Raw genomic sequence first — 19659 nt, forward strand, 5'->3', positions numbered from 1 at the left:
GAGTGGAGCAGAAGAGCAGAATCACCTCCCTCAGCCTGCTGGCCATGCTGATTTTGGTGCAGACCAGGATCTGGTTGAATTTTTGGGCTGCAAGTGCACACTTCTGTCTCATGTCCATCTCCTCATCCACCAGCACCCTAAATTCCTTCTTGGCAGGGCTGCTTTTGATCCGTTCATCCCATCTTACTCAGTTTTCCATCTTACTCACAGCCCTTGGGGCAGAAATGACAATAAAAGTCACAAGGCAGAACTTTCCTGCAGGTCTCCCTCGTCTGGGATCATGGTAAAATCACAGAAGTGATTTCTTGTGTGTCATATTCAGAAATTGAGAGGAGCAAAGTGTGTTTTATCTCAGTCTTGGACTTGGTGTCTTCTCTGACACTTGATAAACTCTACTTCTGCTTGGTGCTCCCCACGTTCATCTGACCTGCCTGTCCCGTGCTCGTGGTGGCCACAGTACATGAGAGAGGTGGTTGAGATATCAAAGATCCAATGTTTTCACTCCAAACTGTCCTGCACTGAGGCCATGCTTCTTATTTCTCTCATTTTGTAGGAGTCTGTGTTGRTGGTGAAGACATCCACAATGCAGACCTCTGTGGTCAGGGGAGATGAGTCTTCCTCTCTCATCTTAGGCCAGCTCCTTTCATGAGAAAGAAAGACCTTTCAGGTTAGAGCCAAAAAGAGACTGGAGGCAGTAAATTCCAAGATTTTCAGCCCTAAATTCCCCATACAAACTCCCCACTCTGCAGACACCGAAGCTGAGAGTCTACACACACCTTTTCATTCTATTGTTGGGGCTTCCAAGGTTTGCCTCTGCCTTAAATGATTTGAATTATGCAATTACAAGAAATTAAATTGGCTATCCTACATCAGTTCCAGCACCACACCTTTTGTTTCAGGTCAGTTCCCAAAATGCTTTGTTACAAAGTCAACTAACTGTGAAATCTACCCTGGGGCCCTGCTGCAGCAAGGAGGTGAAGAATGGCCTGTTTCTAGAGTACCTGGTGAGAAAGGTTTGCTTGCAAGCTGCTTGTATCTGCTTGWTTGTCCTTTTTCTTTCTGGTGTTGGAAAAGAGAAATGGCTGTGCTTGTTCTCAGTGGATGAGAGTGTGGAGATGCTCAGCTTGGGTGGATTTCAGTGGGTGCACAAAGGGAGTGCTGGGCACAGAGGGAAGGGTTCARAGCTGAGGATGTAACCCTGCCATCTGCACCTCCGCAAGAAATGACAGATTCCTCTTACTTTCATGGCTTTTCTTCACAGATCCTTCATTTTTGCTGGTGTCGTGGTGTCCTCAGTAGAGGTCTGGGTTTCATCACAAAGGCCAAGGCCATGCAAATAAAACCATGGAAAGGCTTTGCAGTGCTAAATCCCTTAACCAAATGCACTTGTTGTTTCTTAACAAACTTTCATTATATTTCATGTCCATCATGATCTTGGAACACATGGAGGATGAATTCACCACATGGTGCAAACAGGAGGTATTGATGTTCCTGCATTTGGGATTTTTTCTGTCATTTCTGTAGCTCAGCAGAAGTGTTGGGAAGCAGTAGGTGACCATGTGGTACCACTCCAATTAGCAGGGCCTTGTTAATAACCCTGAGAGTGACAGACAATGGGCATGAGCTCATTTCTGGAGTTTGTAGGGATTCTGGTTATCCAGGCCATTATCATAAGGCATAGAGTAAGGAATGCAAAGCAATTCTTCCTTGCCCCAGTTAGGATTTCTGGGAAATGCGTTCACCAGGCTTCTCTTTGTTAGAAAGTATGTTGCTATTTTCCAAATAGATTTAGGCTGTTACCCCATCCCAATTCCTCGCTCCAGCCCTGCTCACTAACTATATAAAGCCGTGACATATGGGTCTTTTTACTGACATAATCCTCCACTGTACTAAAAAAGAAAATATTAAATTTCATTCCAAGAGCTGTAAGAACTTCCATGAGGATATAAAAAGCAGGAAATTGGTGCTGTAAGAGTGGAGTGCTCTCATATTGAATAGCCTCCAGGGGCTCAATGTTAAAGGCTTCTTCCTAATAGCTAATGTAGGTTGGAACTGCTTTGCCTCTGCTTGAGAGGAAATGGGATTTGTAGGACTTTGCCAGTACAGGTTATAGGGCTTAGGCCAAAAGATTGGTGTTCTGTGACCCTGTGCAAAATCAACGTGCTCCATATACGCTGTTCTAAGGAGAGTTTGAGCATGGAGTGCTGAGGAAAAATCTCAGAATTTTCCATTTCACCACMAACTGTTCCTACCATAATGTTTCTGGACATCATTTTGGTCTTTGTCTTGCTTATATCACTACTTTTTAATCTGGACACTCTGCARCCAGAAGTGGTGGTTAATTTAAAAATGTGGATTGGGCTCCTTTTCCTGTGAAGGTCTGGGAATGATGTTCCCTATTACCCCAAACAGCCAGTGTGCCTTGTACTCCTGCAGCTTATGTATTTTCCACTTTAGGATGTGTGCATGCTGCAAACCCTGCTTCAGCAACAACATAGAAACATTTCAGCATTGTGCTAGGTTTAAAAGAAGCAGACAAAAAAGTATGGACAAAATTTTGTGCAATACATTATTGGGATGGGTGGGCTGTGCACCTGCTCCTGGGTCTTTTGGTTTGGAGTGTGTGTTCCCCCTTAGGAAATCCAACACATTCCTAAATTATTATGTATCTAATAATATTATCATGTTAATATCCACAGGATTCAAATATATTTTCACCCCAGATTAGGCAGAATGTGGACCAACATGTTTTGTAATTGACTTGCAATCTATGTGACTTGAGTTATATACTTGAGAATCTTTTGGGGGTAGAAGAGAATAGTGCTAATGAGATTATGACAAGTTAACTCACCTCTGAGTATCCTGTTGTGATCCTGGTTTCCTGGTTCATGCTAAAAAGGTGCAGACTACAGCTTTGTGAAGGAGAATAACTAAAATTTAAGGGAAAAAATGGTTCAAACAAAATGCAGCCCTGAGAGACTACTTTGTTGTATTGAAAAAGAAAAAGAAAAAGAAAAAGAAAAAGAAAAAAAAAGCATGTGGGAGCATTGAACCAATGCTTCAGTTTCAAGTTTGAGATATTCTTCCTGCCTTTGCCAGTGGGTAAATAAACACGGTGAGAGAAGCTGTCAGTATAAGTGCTACAGGTGCCTGGTTCTTGGGCAAACCCTGTTTTCAGGCATTCTTTTCCCAAATCAGATATGCAGAGCTTTTCCTTATCAGCCTCCCCTTATCAGCTCTTCTAATTCCTTCCGCCTCACATATCCTCTGGGACACTTCCCATGAGTCTTTTCCTTGATAACTATTTCAGTCAAGCTAACCAAGATACTGGAGAAATTGTRTTTTGTACTGAACCAGCCTTTTAGATGTAGAACTTCTTTGAAATTCAAGCTGCCTGTTAGCTGAAGTGAGAAGGAGTTAGCACTTGGCTGATCCATAAACACATGTGTTCATGGGGTGCAGTGGAGGTTTTCCTTACAGGCTGGTCGATGATGCCAAAGCCAGMGTCTGTCATACAGATTTTCACTGCAGGTTACTTTTGGGCTTTCTTAGGTAATCAGTAGAAAGATTTCTAAGCTTGATATCCAGGAGTACAATTTAACCCAGGAGTTACTTCCTCTGGCCAAAACACTGAAAAGTTATACTTGGGGATACTGCATCAAGGCTTCAGCCTGCAGAGAATGCGTGTCTGCAGCAAGCAAAAATACACTGCAAAGTCCTCTTCTAGCACTGAGGGTGTTTTAGAATAGCAGTGATTTGGCAGACAACCAGTGAGGGCTTGTTTTAAAACGTCTGTGGTAAATGCATTTATGAGGGGTCAATTTGCGGAATGCATGATCCAAGCGTAGGTTAAGGAGTCAAGAGTGGCTGAATTCTAATTCTGACCTCCTCTCAGGATTCCTCGTGTGGSCACGTGCAGCACCACAGAGGTTAAAGGAACATTTCTCAGGCTGCAGAGTGGAGCAGGCACAAATTAGGAAATGCCTGTGTTGAGTTAATCCTTTAGTGTGCCTTATGGCCCTTTAGGATTCTTGGTTATGCTCCTTTTTAGGATATTTTCCTCCACTCAACTCCTGTTTCCTTCTGTCTCCTGGACAGGTACCTGCCACTTGGGGAACAGATATTTATTATTTTTCCCCTCCTAAATTATCAGTATGGACTTTATTTCTCGGACAATCAAGCTTCCAATTGCAGCAATAGTAATCATTCATGGGCCCAGGGAGTTCCAGCACTGAGTACTTGAGGGCAGTAATAGAGTTCAGCTCAGGCAAACAAATCGATGGGATGGAATGGTCTGCTGATCTCTCCCACCACCCTATTTCATCTCCCATAAAGCTGACAGATTGCTTTGGCTCACATTCACGTCAACCATCACKGTGCATCTGATCATTTTTTTAGGGTTGGGATAGAAGCTGCTCTCGAGATGTGATGTAGCCCAGAGAAACTGTGGCTGCCCCATGCCTCAAAGTGCTCCAGGCCAGGCTGGATGGGGCTCTGAGCAATCTGATCTGGTGGAAGGAGTYCCTGCCCATGACAGGGACTGGAATGAGATCATCTTGAAGGTCCCTTCCAACCTAAACAATTCTATTATTCCATCACTGCAAAAGAAGAGAAGAAACGTCCCACCCCCTGCAGCCTCACCAGCACTTAGAGCAGATGCTGAAGAGGGTTTTGCCAGCAGGGTGCATGAACGGCTTCATCCAACATATTATAGGGCTGCTGACAGTCTCCTCCTTGATTTCAGCAGGCTTTGGATTAGTTGTATTCCAACAAAGTACCACAGGAATGGCTCTGGTGTTAGCAGAGAATTTTCTGCTCTATTATTCRCATGGGTTTTTAAACAATGCCCGCTGAAATCAGTGTCCCTCTTTTCATTAACTACAGTTGGCTTTGGATCAGGCCTGGGAAGATGCACATCTTCCAGAGATGCCATCAGATGATTTCTTTAAAAATCATCGAACAAAGATATACGACCGCATGGGATGATCAGCAGGGAAGAAAGTCCCATCTCTCTTTTATACGGTTGGCTTCCTGCTCATATCAGCAATAATTTAGATAATTAAATTGCTTAGTTCAGTAGTTGGAAGAGGCACAATCAACAAGCTGACTCTACTAAGATGTCAGATGTATTAGTGTGCTGGGTTTTATATTTGTTTTTCTTTTTTGTGTGTGTGTGAAAAGCTGTATAATTGGACACTGTCTTTTTCACCCCCGGCTAACCTCTTCTTCAGAGGAGCATACCAAAGACATTTAAAATCACATTATGAATGCCAGCATAGTTACAACATTTATATGGCATATGGTGATGTTCAGTGGCAGCAGACGAATGGATGAAATCAAGCACAATAATAGAATCAACCCCCCTTGAATTTAACAGTAAGACAAACAGTTCACTGGTATAATTCAGTAAAATTAAGCAAGTAAGAGCTCCAATATTTTAATGAGGAGTCTAAAGTACATAACTGGGCATACTTTTAACATTCAGATTTGATTCAGTGGTCTTTGTACTGTCCCTGCGGCATCTTTGAACTTTGGCTCGCATGAAGTAGAAACACTTTTAATAAATAATGCTTCTGAAATACTCGTCTTACTATGACTCCGGGTTTATTTTATTTTGATTTATGAATATTTGTGGCTGAATCACTCCTCTGAAGAATAAAGGAGATCACAGAAAGTGTTCTGTGTTGTTGCATCTCAAACTCACGTAGCTTTTGCTATTGGTGGTGTCTCTCAAACCAGGACAGAAGAGCAGTCTCTGGGGAGGCTGAGATGGGGTAGATCCAGAGTCTGTGCAAATTGCTTCTCCCAGAAGTGCAGTAAGCTTTTCTTCCACGKTCTCTGCATCTGCCCCTTCTTTTTCTTTGATTTTTTTTTCAAGATGCCACTTCTAAACAAACACTTTTGCTTTTCTTCTTCCAYAAAAGTTTTTTTCTCCTTGTTCTCCGAATCACAATATTGAGATGMGAAGACCCAGTTCTCCTTTGGCTCTTTAAAAAAAAAAAAAAAAAATTATTGTTGCTTTTTGCCCTACATTTCCCAAGGAGTGTTTACTTACTGTTCAAAACTAGAGAGACCTTACCATGGATTCTAACTGACCTAAAACTCTATACTAACCCCTCCAAAAATCCATTCTGAACCTGAAAGTTATATAGAACTTGTGCCTATCTTTTGCATATTGTTTGTTCAGCTGTGAGTTGGTATGAAATAGCTCAGTGCTGCCTTTGTATTTTGAGTGTAGAGGGCTCACTTTAACATTTACTGGCTTCTCAGCCGGGATGCCATTCCAACATCAAGTTTGCATGTAGCCAGAAGTATTCACTTMTTTTTTTCCTGTTAAACTACTAAAAATGGAGCCTCAGACACAGAGTCCACAGTTTGGTAATAAACTCAGACATGATAGGATTTGTCAGTTCTTTTTGCAACAACCCTTAAAGCATCCCAAGGGAATCCCAAAGTGATGTTTGTGAAATAAAAAGAAAATGGGAGGTATTTTTAAATGATGTAGGTTGACTTAGGCTTCTTTGAGGAAAATTATTCCCACTTGATAGCTGAACTAAAAATAATAGTAATAAAAAGCCTCCATGTTGGCCATTTGGAAATAGGGTCAAGTAAAGAGAATTTCTCAGTCTTGGATCACTCTGAAGCCTAAACACTCCCACTTTTGACTCCTTTTTGACCATTTGTCCTGGAAATAGTAATTAGCTGCTGCAATTTCAAACTGGGCTCAKTCTCAAAGTGGCCGACTGAGGTGGRAAAGAAASAAGAGTGGAAAACCTATCACTAAAAATACTTTATTTCCAACCTTGCTTCTAACACCCCTGTAGACTTCCTTGCCATGACACAAGTCCTGTTGATGTGAATGGGGCAATTTTCTCTCACTGGTATATTTGTACATAAAGTWGCTGCAAGTTAAGAGACTTGGTTCAATTCTCGGTGCTATAAAAGTAGATAAAATTATGTATTTTGGCCTGAAAGCAAGAATAATATTGAACCATAAATGTGTATTAAAGCCACCACAAGTTATGATTATAGATTTTAAGCAGATGTTCTGATTTGATTTGAGGTTTTTTCCCTCCCCACTATTTKTAGCCTGAATGGCTGTTCTGAGACACCTTGCAGCATTCATAATGGAGAAATGAGTTCTTGAAGTGTTTTGGCAGGGAAGGGAGAGGAATTGGGCCATAGAGACAGAACCCTCAGGCTTGGCCATGTCCTTCTGCTGGGGTGGAATCCCACGTGCACCAAGTGAGCCCCATCCACTAAGCTGCATCCGCTGCTCGCAGGGCCAGAGTTGTTCTGCTGACTGACACCAGCTGGTGCTCTGCTCCTTTTATCCTGGCCTCATGTGGGTTAGCAGCTGGCCAGGACTGTTTTTAAGAATGTATTTATAAAACTTCACAGCCGTGCGAGCCCAGACATAGAGAAAGGACGTTTTGAGCTCTCGGCACTGGAAGTGCCCGATGTCACTTGGCAGATCCGATTTCCCAGCTCTTGCTGCTGCCACTAACCTGCTGTCCCACCACTAGCACCCAAAAACAATGTTTCCTAAAAAATCCATGGGAGCAATAAACCTTGGGCTGAAGGCTCCCATAGATATTTCCAGTAATGCCTGTCCTGATCCCTCTGCAGGCAGCTGCCTGATTGGTATTTCAATAACGTGCTTATTTAGAAAGAAATTCTAACTCCTGTAGGGCACAGTGGTGTTTTTGTGCCTTTTTTACCCTGCAGCCATTTCCAGCTGGCTCCAACCTGAGCACCTCACTGTCTGGTAGGGACATCGTCTGGCTGAGGTGTAAACTACAGCACCTGRTCGTGTCCTTTGTATTCAGAGTCGGTTCATCAATAAATACGATTTATTTTTTAAAAAAATCTTTCTTGTATTTATGTTCCACTGCTGGCAGATACTTCCAAATTTTATTTGAAGGGAAGGGCTTATAATATATATTGCTTTTCTTCTTGTCTGCATATGATACGAGCTTCTGAAAATAGCTTGTATTTTATCTTTGAAAGGAGCTGCATTTTTTTTTTTGTGGGAATGAGGATTTATGTGACATCTTGACAACTTCATAAGATTTTTCCCCTTTTTAATTTCCAAACCAGCACAACATGCTGAGATACGTGGTAGAGACAGGCCCAACATCTGACTGATCAAAACAGGTTTTGAACAAATGCTGACGCCACGATTCTTTTTGTCTGTGATTCCCACAGAACCTTAGTGCTTTGAAAAGAAATATCCTAGAAGGCATAATCAACCCTGCAGCAATGAACTACATCACACAGTGTCCCCTCCATGACTTCTACCCAGCTATCAACAGTGAGAAGTAGATGTGCATGTTAAAAGACTGAGGAAGCAGAACTTCCCCAGGAAAATGGAGAAAGAAGTCATTAGAATCATTAAAGAGGAAAAGAAGGGGTTGGGAGCTGGGAGAAAGTTTTTGAAAATAATGCCTCAGGCAGTGAGGGCTGCAGAATGGAAGCTGGTTTCTCCCTTCTCTGTGTGCAAACAGTAGATCAAACTTTATGATATAATAAAAAATAATAAGAGTAGTAAGTTAACAKATTTTTTTTAAGTGTTGACCTAGTGTTAGAAAATGCAGCTTAACTTTTAACAGCCCAGACAATTTTCTTGGCTTGTTACAATATCTTCTGACTTCAGTGACTCCACTCAAAGTCAACTCAAATCAAAGACCTTATACTGAAGATAACCCTGAGCTTTTGCATTTCTTTAAGCTAATAAATAGTTGAAAGGCATGAGTGGAAATTGCTGAGTTTAGTCCTACAAAGAAGGACCAATGGCAGCAAATACAAATGTGAGAACAGCAGCTTGTTTTTAGAGTTTTTAATTTTTGGGGCTCCAGAACTGAAAGCAGCGATGGGTGAAGTGGCAACGGGTTATGTGTGTGATTTGTAGGGGTTTGTATCTGGGCTCTGCGTTGTGTATCTCCTAATGATGAATGCGTGGGAGGGCCAGGTCAGGAATGGTTTCCACTCCAGTGCGCTGATTGTGTAGTTGGCAGTGGGCTCAATTAAAGTATAATAATCTGGTAATCTCTCTCCTGTTTCCATTCAGCTGCTTCACAGTGAATAGAGCCAGTGAACGAGTATAGCTTTTGAAAAGTAGGTGAACTCCTGCCTCTTTGTCTGAGCAGTTTATGTCTAGTCAAGTAAAATGACAGGCAGAAGAGGCGACTCTCCTAAACGCTCTCTCATGACTTGCATCACTGCTGCCGTCTGTGTTGCTGTGAGATAACACTTTGCTCTTTATTTCCCTTTCTAGGCTGCGGGTTGGATTTCTAGCGAGCTTTGCGCCGTGGAGAAAAGACGAGCCGATGTGAGAAAGGAGATATGGATATGTCCATGATGGGAAGATGCCGTGTGCCCCATCTCTTGGTTCTTCTCACATTCGTGTTTGGCGGGGACAGAGCTGAGGCTCAAAGAGCAGGTACGCCTTCGGTTTGCTGCCTCGTGCCCTGGAGCTGCTGGGGCTCTCCCATGGCTGGGAAGCCATCAGTGCGAGGAGCAAAACTGCAAACAGCCCACGACATTGACTGCTGGGAATACATAAAACAGCCTTTAGGGATGTTTTGATTTAAGGCTTAGAAAGTTTAGCTCAGCTACCCCGAGCAAGAGGAGCAGCTCACCACARCTTGCTCTGGATGTGCTCCCTCTACCCATGGAGATCACTCCTTCCTTCCATCGCCTCCTGTGGGTGTCAGATGAGATCTGGTGAATCTTCTGCCTGGCTGTGACTTCCCTGTGAGCCAAAGGGAACAGGGCCAGGGCACTGTTCATACCCTCCCTTGATTAGAGATATTTGGAGGATGTGTTGCTGTGGTGCTTGGGGACATGGTTTAGTGATGGACTTAGCAGTGCTGGGTTAACGGTTGAACTTGATGATCTTAAAGGTCTTTTCCAACCTAAATGACTCTAGGATTCTCTGTTTCTTTACTCTCTGTTTTTGGCATGGTCCCTGGCACAGCTTTCGGCCTGGGCTGATGGACCCTCTCCCCCAAATTCCACTCAAAGCACGAGAGGATGGATGTAGTTGAGGGACTGTTCTTATCCTTGACAAGGACATGTGGGTTTTTGTGTGCTAGCAGGAGGAGTTGAGCTATTTCACATAAATGATGCCACACCTCAAATTAAAAATGGTTGTAGACCCACACAGCTTTTTTATAGGAGTCCAAAGGCATTTTGAGATGGAGGTTTTGGATCTCTTTTTCTAGGAAAGCTGCTATTCTGTAGGCTTGGGTAATTTATAAGAAAGAAAAGCCTTTTTTAGACCTTCTCTCAGTTTAAGGAGTAGCTGCTTTACAGATTTTTTATGTGATATCTCTATGGTATTTTTTGGATGGAGTTTAAGRGGAATAAATACTTAGTAACTAAACAAAGTGAAATCTCACCTTTTTTTTTTTCTGCTTCTGGACTGTCACAGAGAGAATATAGTGGTGCCATTTATATGTTCATTCTCTGCTTACTTTAAATAATTTTGGACTTATGGCTTGTTTGTGAACTATTTTTAAAGGGARTACAGTTGGTTCAGTGTCTGAGTGGATGAACACAACTCCTTGAATCMTGCTCCCAGAGAGCATTTCTGCAATCACAAAAATGAAATTTTGTTTTCTATGAATTATCTCCCATATTCCCTTAACATGAACTGAATTGTTTCTGCCAGTAAAAAAGGTACTGTTACAGCATTCTTGGAAAACAATTATTTTATCCTGCAGTGGACATTAGAGTGCTAAAAATGCATATTAATATTTACTGAGAGTATTTCTGCAGWATTTCATCTCACTGCCATAAGGTCTGTAAGCAAAGAATCGTTAACTCCAAAAAAAAAGAAAAAAGATCCTGAAAGATCACATTTTTCTTCTCTGCAATACTGCCTTGAMTAGACATCACTTTTTAAAACTTAACTCCCCCTTGTTTTAAGGCTCATTGCCCTTGAACACAGACAGGATTCATTCTGTCTGTTCTGTTTGTTTTGAAATTGCAGTTGTCTCACCTGCTGAGAGTCATTAAAATAAGTAACAGGAAGGGCTGTACCTTGTGGGTTTTGCTCTCTAGTTAGTCTCACCTAATTAACATTCTTTCAGCCAGAATAGATTAATATAATAACGAATTTGGGGAGCCAAGGTGGGGAAGTGTAAACTTTTTGCTTACCTTTTATTTTTAATCCTTTATATTCTCCAAAAATCAGGCAGAACCACACTTGAGAGTCTCGCTGATACACACAGATGTAATGAAACTTACATGCCAGAATATAAAATTATCTATACCATCAACTCCACTCTCAGATTGCCTTGGAGGGAGTTTTTCAGAGAGACCCTTCCTTCTCTGGGGTCAGAGACAAGCATTCCCTCACTCACAAAATGCCATCACAGACCACAGTTTTTGGCTGGGGTAGAGTTATTTTTCCTCACAGTAGCTGGCATGGGGCAGTGCTTTGGATTTGGGCTGGAAACAGTGTTGATAGGGATGTTTTCATTACTGCTGAGCAGGGCTTACACAGAGCCAAGGCCTTTTTTATTCCTTCTCACACCAGCAAGGGGACTGGGGGTGCACAGGAAATTGGGAGGGGAAAATGTTGGGACAGCTGCCCCCAGCTGACCAAAGGGGTATCCCAAACCATATGGTKTCAGGCTCAGAAATAAAACTGGGGAGACATTTGGCTGGAGACTCCTGCTCAGGGACTGCCTGTGAGTCAGTCAGTGCTGAGCAAATGTTTTCATTTGCATCACTGCTCTTTCTTGGGTTTTATTTCTATCTCTTTGTTATTTTACTTCTCATTATAACTTTTTCTTTTTTTCTTTTTTCTTTGTTTTTTCTTTTTTCTTTTTTCTTTTTTTTTCTTTTTTCTTTTTTCCTTTTTCTTTTTTCTTTTTTCTTTTTTCTTTTTTTTTTATTTTGCTTCTCATTGCAACTTTCTCTTTTCCTTTTCCTTTTCCTTTTCCTTTTCCTTTTCCTTTTCCTTTTCCTTTTCCTTTTCCTTTTTTTTTCCTTTTCCTTTTTTTCATTACAATTAGTAAGATTTCTTAACTCAACCCATGAGTTTTCTCACTTTTACCTTTCCAGCTCTGTTCTCCCCAGTCCTGCTGAGGGCAGTGAGTGAGGGGCTGTGTGGTACTGGGGTTAAACCACAACAACAGGTTGTTTCCAAGGAGATCCAATGTGGATGGGTTGATCCCAATCCTGTGCGCATAGGTTGTTCCCATAGGCCCTGGGATGTTCTAGGTGTGCTCTGCTACAGAAGGCAACTCAGCAGAAGGTGATGCTCATTTCAAAGATTTTTTCACCTTTCTATATGTTACAATTCTGGAATTCAGTGGGAGATATGTAATTTTACCACTGGCTCAAACAAGAACTGCTGGAGAAGGGATGGTTGGTGCCTGTGAMCAAACTGCCTTTGTAGAGCAGCTTTCAGTCTTAAAACTCAGAATTTATTAGGGATTGTGGTCTATAATACTGGTTTAAATRACATATGTRTATATATACACATTTTGTCCAGTTGGGGCATTATGTTGATAAATTTTGGGCATCTGTAGGACTTTTGTAGATCTACTACTGTACTGATACTTGGCATGTATTCAGAAACATCTTAAAAACATCTCCTGAGAGATCGACCTTTTTTTGACAAGAGTCTGCCAAATATGCAACCAGTCTGGATTGAAAGACCAAACAAGTTGCAATTAAGATAATTTTGTGTTTTGGATTACACAGGCCTCACGTTGCAAATATGGTTGGAGGTATAGGGGTGGTTGTCAGGAAAAGTGAACTTTTCCCTGACAAGGCAGCTCTGACAGCCCATTGTTGTTGAGGAACGCATCCCAAAATTCAATGAGTCATCCTTTAGCCAACCGTCAGTGGCAGAAAGCCTCAAAATTGAAATAATCTTGTTACAGACTTGCTATATCAACATATCACGCTGGGCAAAAGAACTGCTTCTAGCTAAGCATGAATGAATCATAACATTAATGCAAGAGGGAACATGAAAGCTTCATTGCWTGGGGTCAGGATTGGCACAGGCAAGGTCAGGGCAGGGCTCTGGATCTGTCCAGGTCATTTCAGAGCATTCCCTGAGCAAAGGCACTGCAGTGAAGTCAGGGAGAAAGAGCTTTGTGTACATGCAGGGGGTGTAGGTGAAGGATTGAGCAGAGGTTGTTGGTAGCACAGGAAGAGAAAGGGTTTGCATTTCAAAGCTCAGTGTGTGCTGGCCTGCAGATGTCCTGAGACAGATGAGGTGGATCATGAGGGAGAAAAGCTGAGAATCTGCTCTTCCTCTGCAGGACAGGGAGAGGATTTGCTGCCTCCTCCAAACTGCTCACTAGGGGACTGCGTTTAGGGAATAATTGGTCTACCTGGTCCTCTGCACTCCTCTCCCCTTAACAATGTTTTCTGCCACTCYTGCAGGTTGCAAGAGTGTTCACTACGACCTTGTCTTCCTCTTGGATGCCTCCTCCAGYGTGGGAAAAGAAGATTTTGAAAAAGTTCGTCAGTGGGTGTCTAATTTGGTGGAAACTTTTGAGATTGGCCCAGACAAAACCCGAGTGGGTGTGGTGCGATACAGCGATCGTCCAAGCACGGAGTTCGACCTGGGGAAGTACAAAACCCGTGAGGAAATCAAAGAGGCTGCACGAAAAATTCAGTATTATGGGGGTAACACGAACACTGGAGATGCTCTCAGGTACATCACCACCTACAGTTTTTCCAAAGAAGCTGGTGGGAGACTTAGTGATCGAACTGTTAAAAAGGTGGCTATCCTTTTGACTGATGGRAGGAGCCAGGATTTTGTCTTGGATCCAGCCACTGCAGCCCATCAGGCTGGGATTAGGATTTTTGCCGTGGGTGTTGGAGAAGCCTTGAAAGAGGAACTCGATGAGATTGCTTCAGAGCCCAAGTCTGCTCACGTGTTCCATGTCTCTGATTACAATGCCATCGATAAAATTCGGGGGAAGCTGAGGAGACGTCTCTGTGAAAGTAAGTAGAGCTCCCCGTTCTGCAGAATTAGAATAGGTTCAGTTAGCATATAGGTGTGAAAAGCTRTGATTATTTCTTTCATGTTTATAATTCTATGCTGATAACTCTTCATTTTTKTGTCTTCCACTCAGCTCCACTCTGTAAGAAACCAGTGTTCCAGGCTGGGTTGCGTGGAGCTTTGAGGAACCTGAGGTAGTGGAAGGTGTCTCTGCTCRTGGCAGGTGGTTGGAATTAGGTGATCTTTAARGTCCCTTCCAATTCAAACTACTCTACAGTGTTACGATTCTGTGATTCCACCACAGGAAATGTGATGGGTTCTTCTGCCCAAGTCTGTATTAACCCTAGGTCAGCTTCCAGAGCAAATGGTGAATTCCCTCTTGGTTCTGATATAGTTCCATTACTTCATAATATTTTGGGGTACTGAATATGAATGGTGACATCTTATTTATACTCAGATTTTGGTTTAGTTTGTTCAGGACCTTTTTTTCCCCCTTGTTTTCTGGCACTGTGCTGTGAAAAGAATTCTCTGGATGCTGCTGAGAATGATCCTTAAGAAGCAAAGGGATGTGGTTTTCTGCCTTTCAGCATCTCACCTCTACTGACAGCTGGTGTTCTCTAGTGCTCTGGTGGTGTTGTTTTGAGTGATTTTTAATGGAGAAAAGTGTGAGGGATTTGCAGTGAATAAATGATCCTGATTTTCCAGCTCCTTGGTGAAGAGGATGGGAACAGCACTGTGGTTGGTGTCTCCCTGAACTTTAACAGGAACAGCAATCACACAGCCTGTTCTCCTTCCTCCACTGATAGATCACTCTCTTGTTCTTGGTGGCTGCATGAAAGCTGCCTGGTTTTGCTGCTTTTGGCTCTGTGTGTTGTGGTTGCTGTGGACAGSCCTGTGAAGATGTTATTGCTTTCTGTCACCTCCATTTGTTAGAAAAAAGGTCTGGGTTTTCACAGGGTTCTTAAAGAGGGACAAGCAGAGGCAGGCAGAGCCGAGCTGACACTGCCCAGCAACATCAAGATGTGATATTGCATTTTTAACCTGGACATAAATGGGTAATGGATGGTGTAATCCCAACACAAGTGGAAGCCAAGTGTCTGTAAGCTGTGCAGGGTGAAGGAATTTGAGGGTTTTTTTCCCCCTAAATATCTTGTGTAATCATACACACAACTGGGCTGTAATAGAGAAGAGTAAACCCTTCTGGCTGGCACACTTGACCAACTCAAACAACTTCCTGCTGCAGCTGCTGAATTTCAGAAATGGGATTTTCCTTTGAAATTCTGTTACTTTCCTTTTCCAAAGTGTTTTCTGCACTTTACACCCAGATCATCATTTGTTGCCTACASAGAAAATCCTTTGCCTGCCTGTCAGGGTATGACACTGTCTGTCTGTGGCTGTCTGAGCCCACCCTGTGTGAGCATGACAYCTCTCATTCCATCACAAAGGACCCCAGGGAGCATCCTTTACCCCAAATATGCTGACAGTGGCTCTCTGAGRTGTTTGCCTCTACCTGCACCAGTGAGCTCAGTGACAAGTGGGGCTGGGGGCAGCTCATTCCATGTCTCTGCTGCGCTTTCCACCTCAGGGAAGGGCTCATCACACCTTCCTACCTGTGGGATGGGCTCCTCCCTCCACATGTCCACAGGTCCATGGGCTGGATCACAACCTCCTTCAGGCACSCCCTGCTCTGGTTGGGGTCCTGCAGGAGCTGTAGGATCATCTCTGCTCCCCCATGGACCCCCATGTGCTGCAGRGCACAGCTGCCTCACCATGGGCTGCAGGGCAATCTCAGCTCTGGTCCCTGCAGCACCTCCTGCCCCTCCTTCTGCACTGAWCTCCATCTCTGCTCRGTTATTTCTCTCACRTATTCTMACCTCTGACTGCAATTTCTCCTGCACAGTAACTTTTCCCCCTTAAATGCACTATTCCAGAGTCTTCCTTAAACATTTTTGTCCTACATTTAAAAAAGGGAAAGTGCTCTTTGGCAGAATCAKTGTTATACTTATTTAATTTACTGCTATGCATGTAGAAACATCAAGAGGCATGATATTTACATCAGGCCTAAAAATCCACAAAAATCTTGCTGAAACAGAGGGTGAGGTAGTGAGAGCATCTCCAGCAGAAATACTAAGCTAGAGATCAGTTAATTTTTTTGTTACCTGGATGTGTGAGGCAGAATGTTTTGAGGGGTGAGAGGAGCCTGATGGAGAACAGGACCAAGTGATTCCTTGTGCATGAATCGCTCTTAAATTCCACTGTAGGAACAGGAAAGGAGTTCACTGTGATGGCTGGGCCTTCTACATGTTTAGAAGGTCAAGCTCTTAACAGCAGTTGTAATTAACTTTCATTACTTGCTGTAATGACAGCACTGCATGAAACACGAACATACAAACTGCTGGGTGGGTGCAAATGGGACAAGGGCACGTGCCAACTGCTGTTCATTTTGTGCACATTTTAGGACAAAARCAATATTGCCACAGCCAAGCCTGGGTTTTAACAGACATAATCCCTTGTGAGCTCCAGGGAGACACATGAATCAAAGGGCGGAAATGGAAGGGTTTTTTTGTCCTGACCACTGCTGAGTCCAGTCCTGCTGCYGAAATGTGCAGGGCTGTGCAGTGTTGCAAATACTGGATTTCACGCCAGCAGCTGTTCAGAATCTCTTGTCTCAGGTCTTCCTGGACGTCTGGCCCAGACTCAGTGATTACATCTTGCTATATTTGACTGAATTTATTGCTGWGAACATGTCACTCAGTGCATTAATAGCATTTTAGCTCCCATTTGATCTTGTGGCAGTAAGCATAGCATAATCGAAAAATAACATGTCTGCTCAGTGGGACATCATGGCAGGAGGAGATATTTTTGCCTCAAATCTCCATTACATTCTGGACTACATTTGGCTAGCAAAAATGGGTGATGCTTTCGCAGGAAAGCAGGAGAGTTATGTCCTGTTAAAAATTCCAGGGATGCTACATGCTTCCTAAATACAGTTCCTGCTTATATGTGGTAGAGACAACAACAGGCAGCTATGGAATATTTAAAAATATACTGTACCAAAGGACTTTCATCACATGAATCTCAAATGCTTTGCAAACAGAAGGAGATGAAGCTGAATTGTTTAAAAAATGGCTTGGTACCAGTGGTTTATGTTTGATTTCAGTTATTTAGTGAGGCTTGTGGTAAGATATCAAAAGTACTCACATGWCCAGATGAGTCACAACATTTATATTTCTATTTTTACATAGTCTTTGTTGACTTTGGGTGGTGTATGAAGTGCATAAAATATAAGACACGTGCTACCACTGTTCTGCTGCTGATGATGAAGGGCTTCCAGCCTTCAAGGMAACACCTTGAACATCCTTCAGAAGAAGTTGGAAGGCTTCAGAAATGCCTTTTTTGAGGTTGCCTTGGTTCATGATATATTTACAGAAGAACAACCTTTCTTGGCCTTCAGTTGGAAATACCTGATGCACAGGGACCGTGACAAAGGGTGGGCATCTGAGTTGCCTTGTCTTGACTGGCACTTTCTGAGAGACTTACCAGTACAGTAAAATCTCAAAAAAATACTGAAATATCGGCACAGATCAACACCTAAGGGTATTTGCATAACTCCTGACCTGCATTTTTTACTTTTTGTTGAGTTCTGAGATCTCACTGTAAAAGCATTCATTTCTAGTTTGCTTTTCATTAGGCATCAGAGAATCTCAGCAAACTGGCTGCATTGAGAATCCCAAAATATTTTCATTGACTCACTGTAGTGGTAGTTTTAATTATTTCATTCTTTTGAGTTTGTGGGCTTGGGAATTTATAGACTGATTTTACTTTCATAGACTGAATGTGATTTTATCTGAATTCAGCTTCAAAAGTTCAGCTTAGCCATAGATCCAAGTCTTGCTTGGTCTTACCACAAGAGCCATTTTTCATTCCTGTGATGGCTTTTAGGGACCTCTTGCAAATGTGAACAAAGCTTTTTGTCATCTGGCAGAACTTGGTATGTGCCACAAGGGCACCTGTACTTTTACTTGGAAAAAATCTGTGGCACTTAATTCCATGGTGAATGCACAGAAACTTGAGGTGTTTTGCAGTAACTGACATTTGACAGACTGGTTAAAGCCTTATTAGCACAAGTTCCATGAAGATGATCGAACTCTCATTCTTCTAGCTCATGTTACATCACACCTGCACCAGGCAGCATTCCTTCTGGAATATTCCACATTTTCTGCCTGAGAAAAAGTCCAGGCGAAATGCAGCTGATAAGAATTTGACTCTCACTTGAAAATCTAGTGGCTTTCAGATGGCTTGGGAGGTCTGTTAAAAGCTCAGCAGACAACTGCTGCTTTTTAAAAAGCTGCAGCTGGGCAGTGACCCAGCTCATGTCACCTCTGATACATCCTGCTGCTTCTTGGTGCTCTACTCCCACAGCTGCAGCGGTGCCTTTCCCAAACTCTGTAACATCTCCAACTTCCAGCAATCACMCATGTTACAGATGACAGGATCACTCATCCTTTCATCATCACATTTACTGGCCAATTGAAGTTTCCTGTGAAGGCATAAAAGGTTTGTGACCGAATTTCCAACTGATTTATCCTTTGCTTGAAACTAAAGAAAAAAATATATTTTCATGGATGTGAGGAGATGAAATATTTGTTTAGTGGTGATCTTCTGTCATTTAGTTGAAGGACAGTCTGGTTCCTTGGATTTTGGCTCCAGGAAGAAGAGCAGAAATATTCAGCTGTATTTTTTCTCTTACAGAACTYTGTTATTTTCAAATCAAATGTCTGAAACCCTCAGATCTAATTTCCCACTTGGTCCAGTCGTCACCAGCTTAGAGAGAAATGGTTCCAGAGCTGGTGTCTGGCAGGCAGAGAGCTTTGAACTCTGGGAATGATCAGTGCCTCCCGTTTTCCCTCAGCTCCTCCACAGATCATTCACAAGTGACTGTTTTCCCAGATCATAACTACTGTTCTGTTCTGGCACTGTGCAATCTCCATGTCATTTAAATGTTGCATGCCCAAAGAAAGGCATCAAAACTGGTGAAGGGACTCAAGCACAAGCCCTTTGAGCAGTGGCTGAGGGAGCTGGGAGTGTTTAGCCTGGAGAAAAAAAGGCTGAGGAGAAATTTTTCACTCCCCACAACTCCCTGAGAAAAGAGAGTGCATTCAGGTGGGGATTYGTCTCTTCTTCCAGGTAACAAGCAACAGGACAAGAGGAAATGGCCTCAAGTTTCATCAGAGGAGGTTTAGATTGGATATTAAGAGAAATTTCTTCACTGAAAGGATTGTCAAGCATTGGAAAAGGCTGTCCAGGGCAGTGGTGGAGTCACCATCCCTGGAAGGATTTAAGAGATGTGTAGGTGTGACACTTTGGGACAGAGTTTAGTGGTGGACCTGGCAGTGCTGGGTTAATGGTTGGATTAAATGTTTTTATAGTTTTTTCCACCTAAAAAATTCTATGATTTTAAATAAATTGCTATTTTGCTTGGCACTCTGAAATGATTAGGCTTATTCTGAGATATACAACAGTGCTGTTTTATGGCCTGTCTCGCTTCAAAAAAAGAAAATCTTATTCTTCCTAACTTCCTTCTGCCTGCACATGCATTTATGTGGCCCCACCATGAACTAGACCAGGGTGCTAGTGAAAATTTCTGTTTTCTTCCGCAGATTAGTATTTACTCAGATTTAGCT

At 42.6% G+C, this 19659-nt stretch overlaps 1 protein-coding gene across 1 annotated transcript in view; it reads left to right on the forward strand.

The window, feature by feature from the left end:
• The first annotated feature begins 9287 nt into the window (after positions 1 to 9287).
• The window catches only part of COL22A1 (collagen type XXII alpha 1 chain), a 191134-nt gene continuing 180762 nt past the window's right edge, over positions 9288 to 19659 (forward strand). Inside the window, exons 1-2 of the mRNA XM_057369171.1 lie at positions 9288 to 9442; positions 13411 to 13977. Coding sequence (XP_057225154.1) covers positions 9346 to 9442; positions 13411 to 13977 — 664 coding nt within the window. The 5' untranslated portion in view covers positions 9288 to 9345. The remainder of the gene's footprint in view (positions 9443 to 13410; positions 13978 to 19659) is intronic.

The sequence above is a fragment of the Malurus melanocephalus genome, unplaced genomic scaffold (genome assembly GCF_030028575.1).
Source record: "Malurus melanocephalus ecotype Western Australia unplaced genomic scaffold, MMel_1.1 scaffold_104, whole genome shotgun sequence".
Classification (NCBI taxonomy): Eukaryota; Metazoa; Chordata; class Aves; order Passeriformes; family Maluridae; genus Malurus; species Malurus melanocephalus.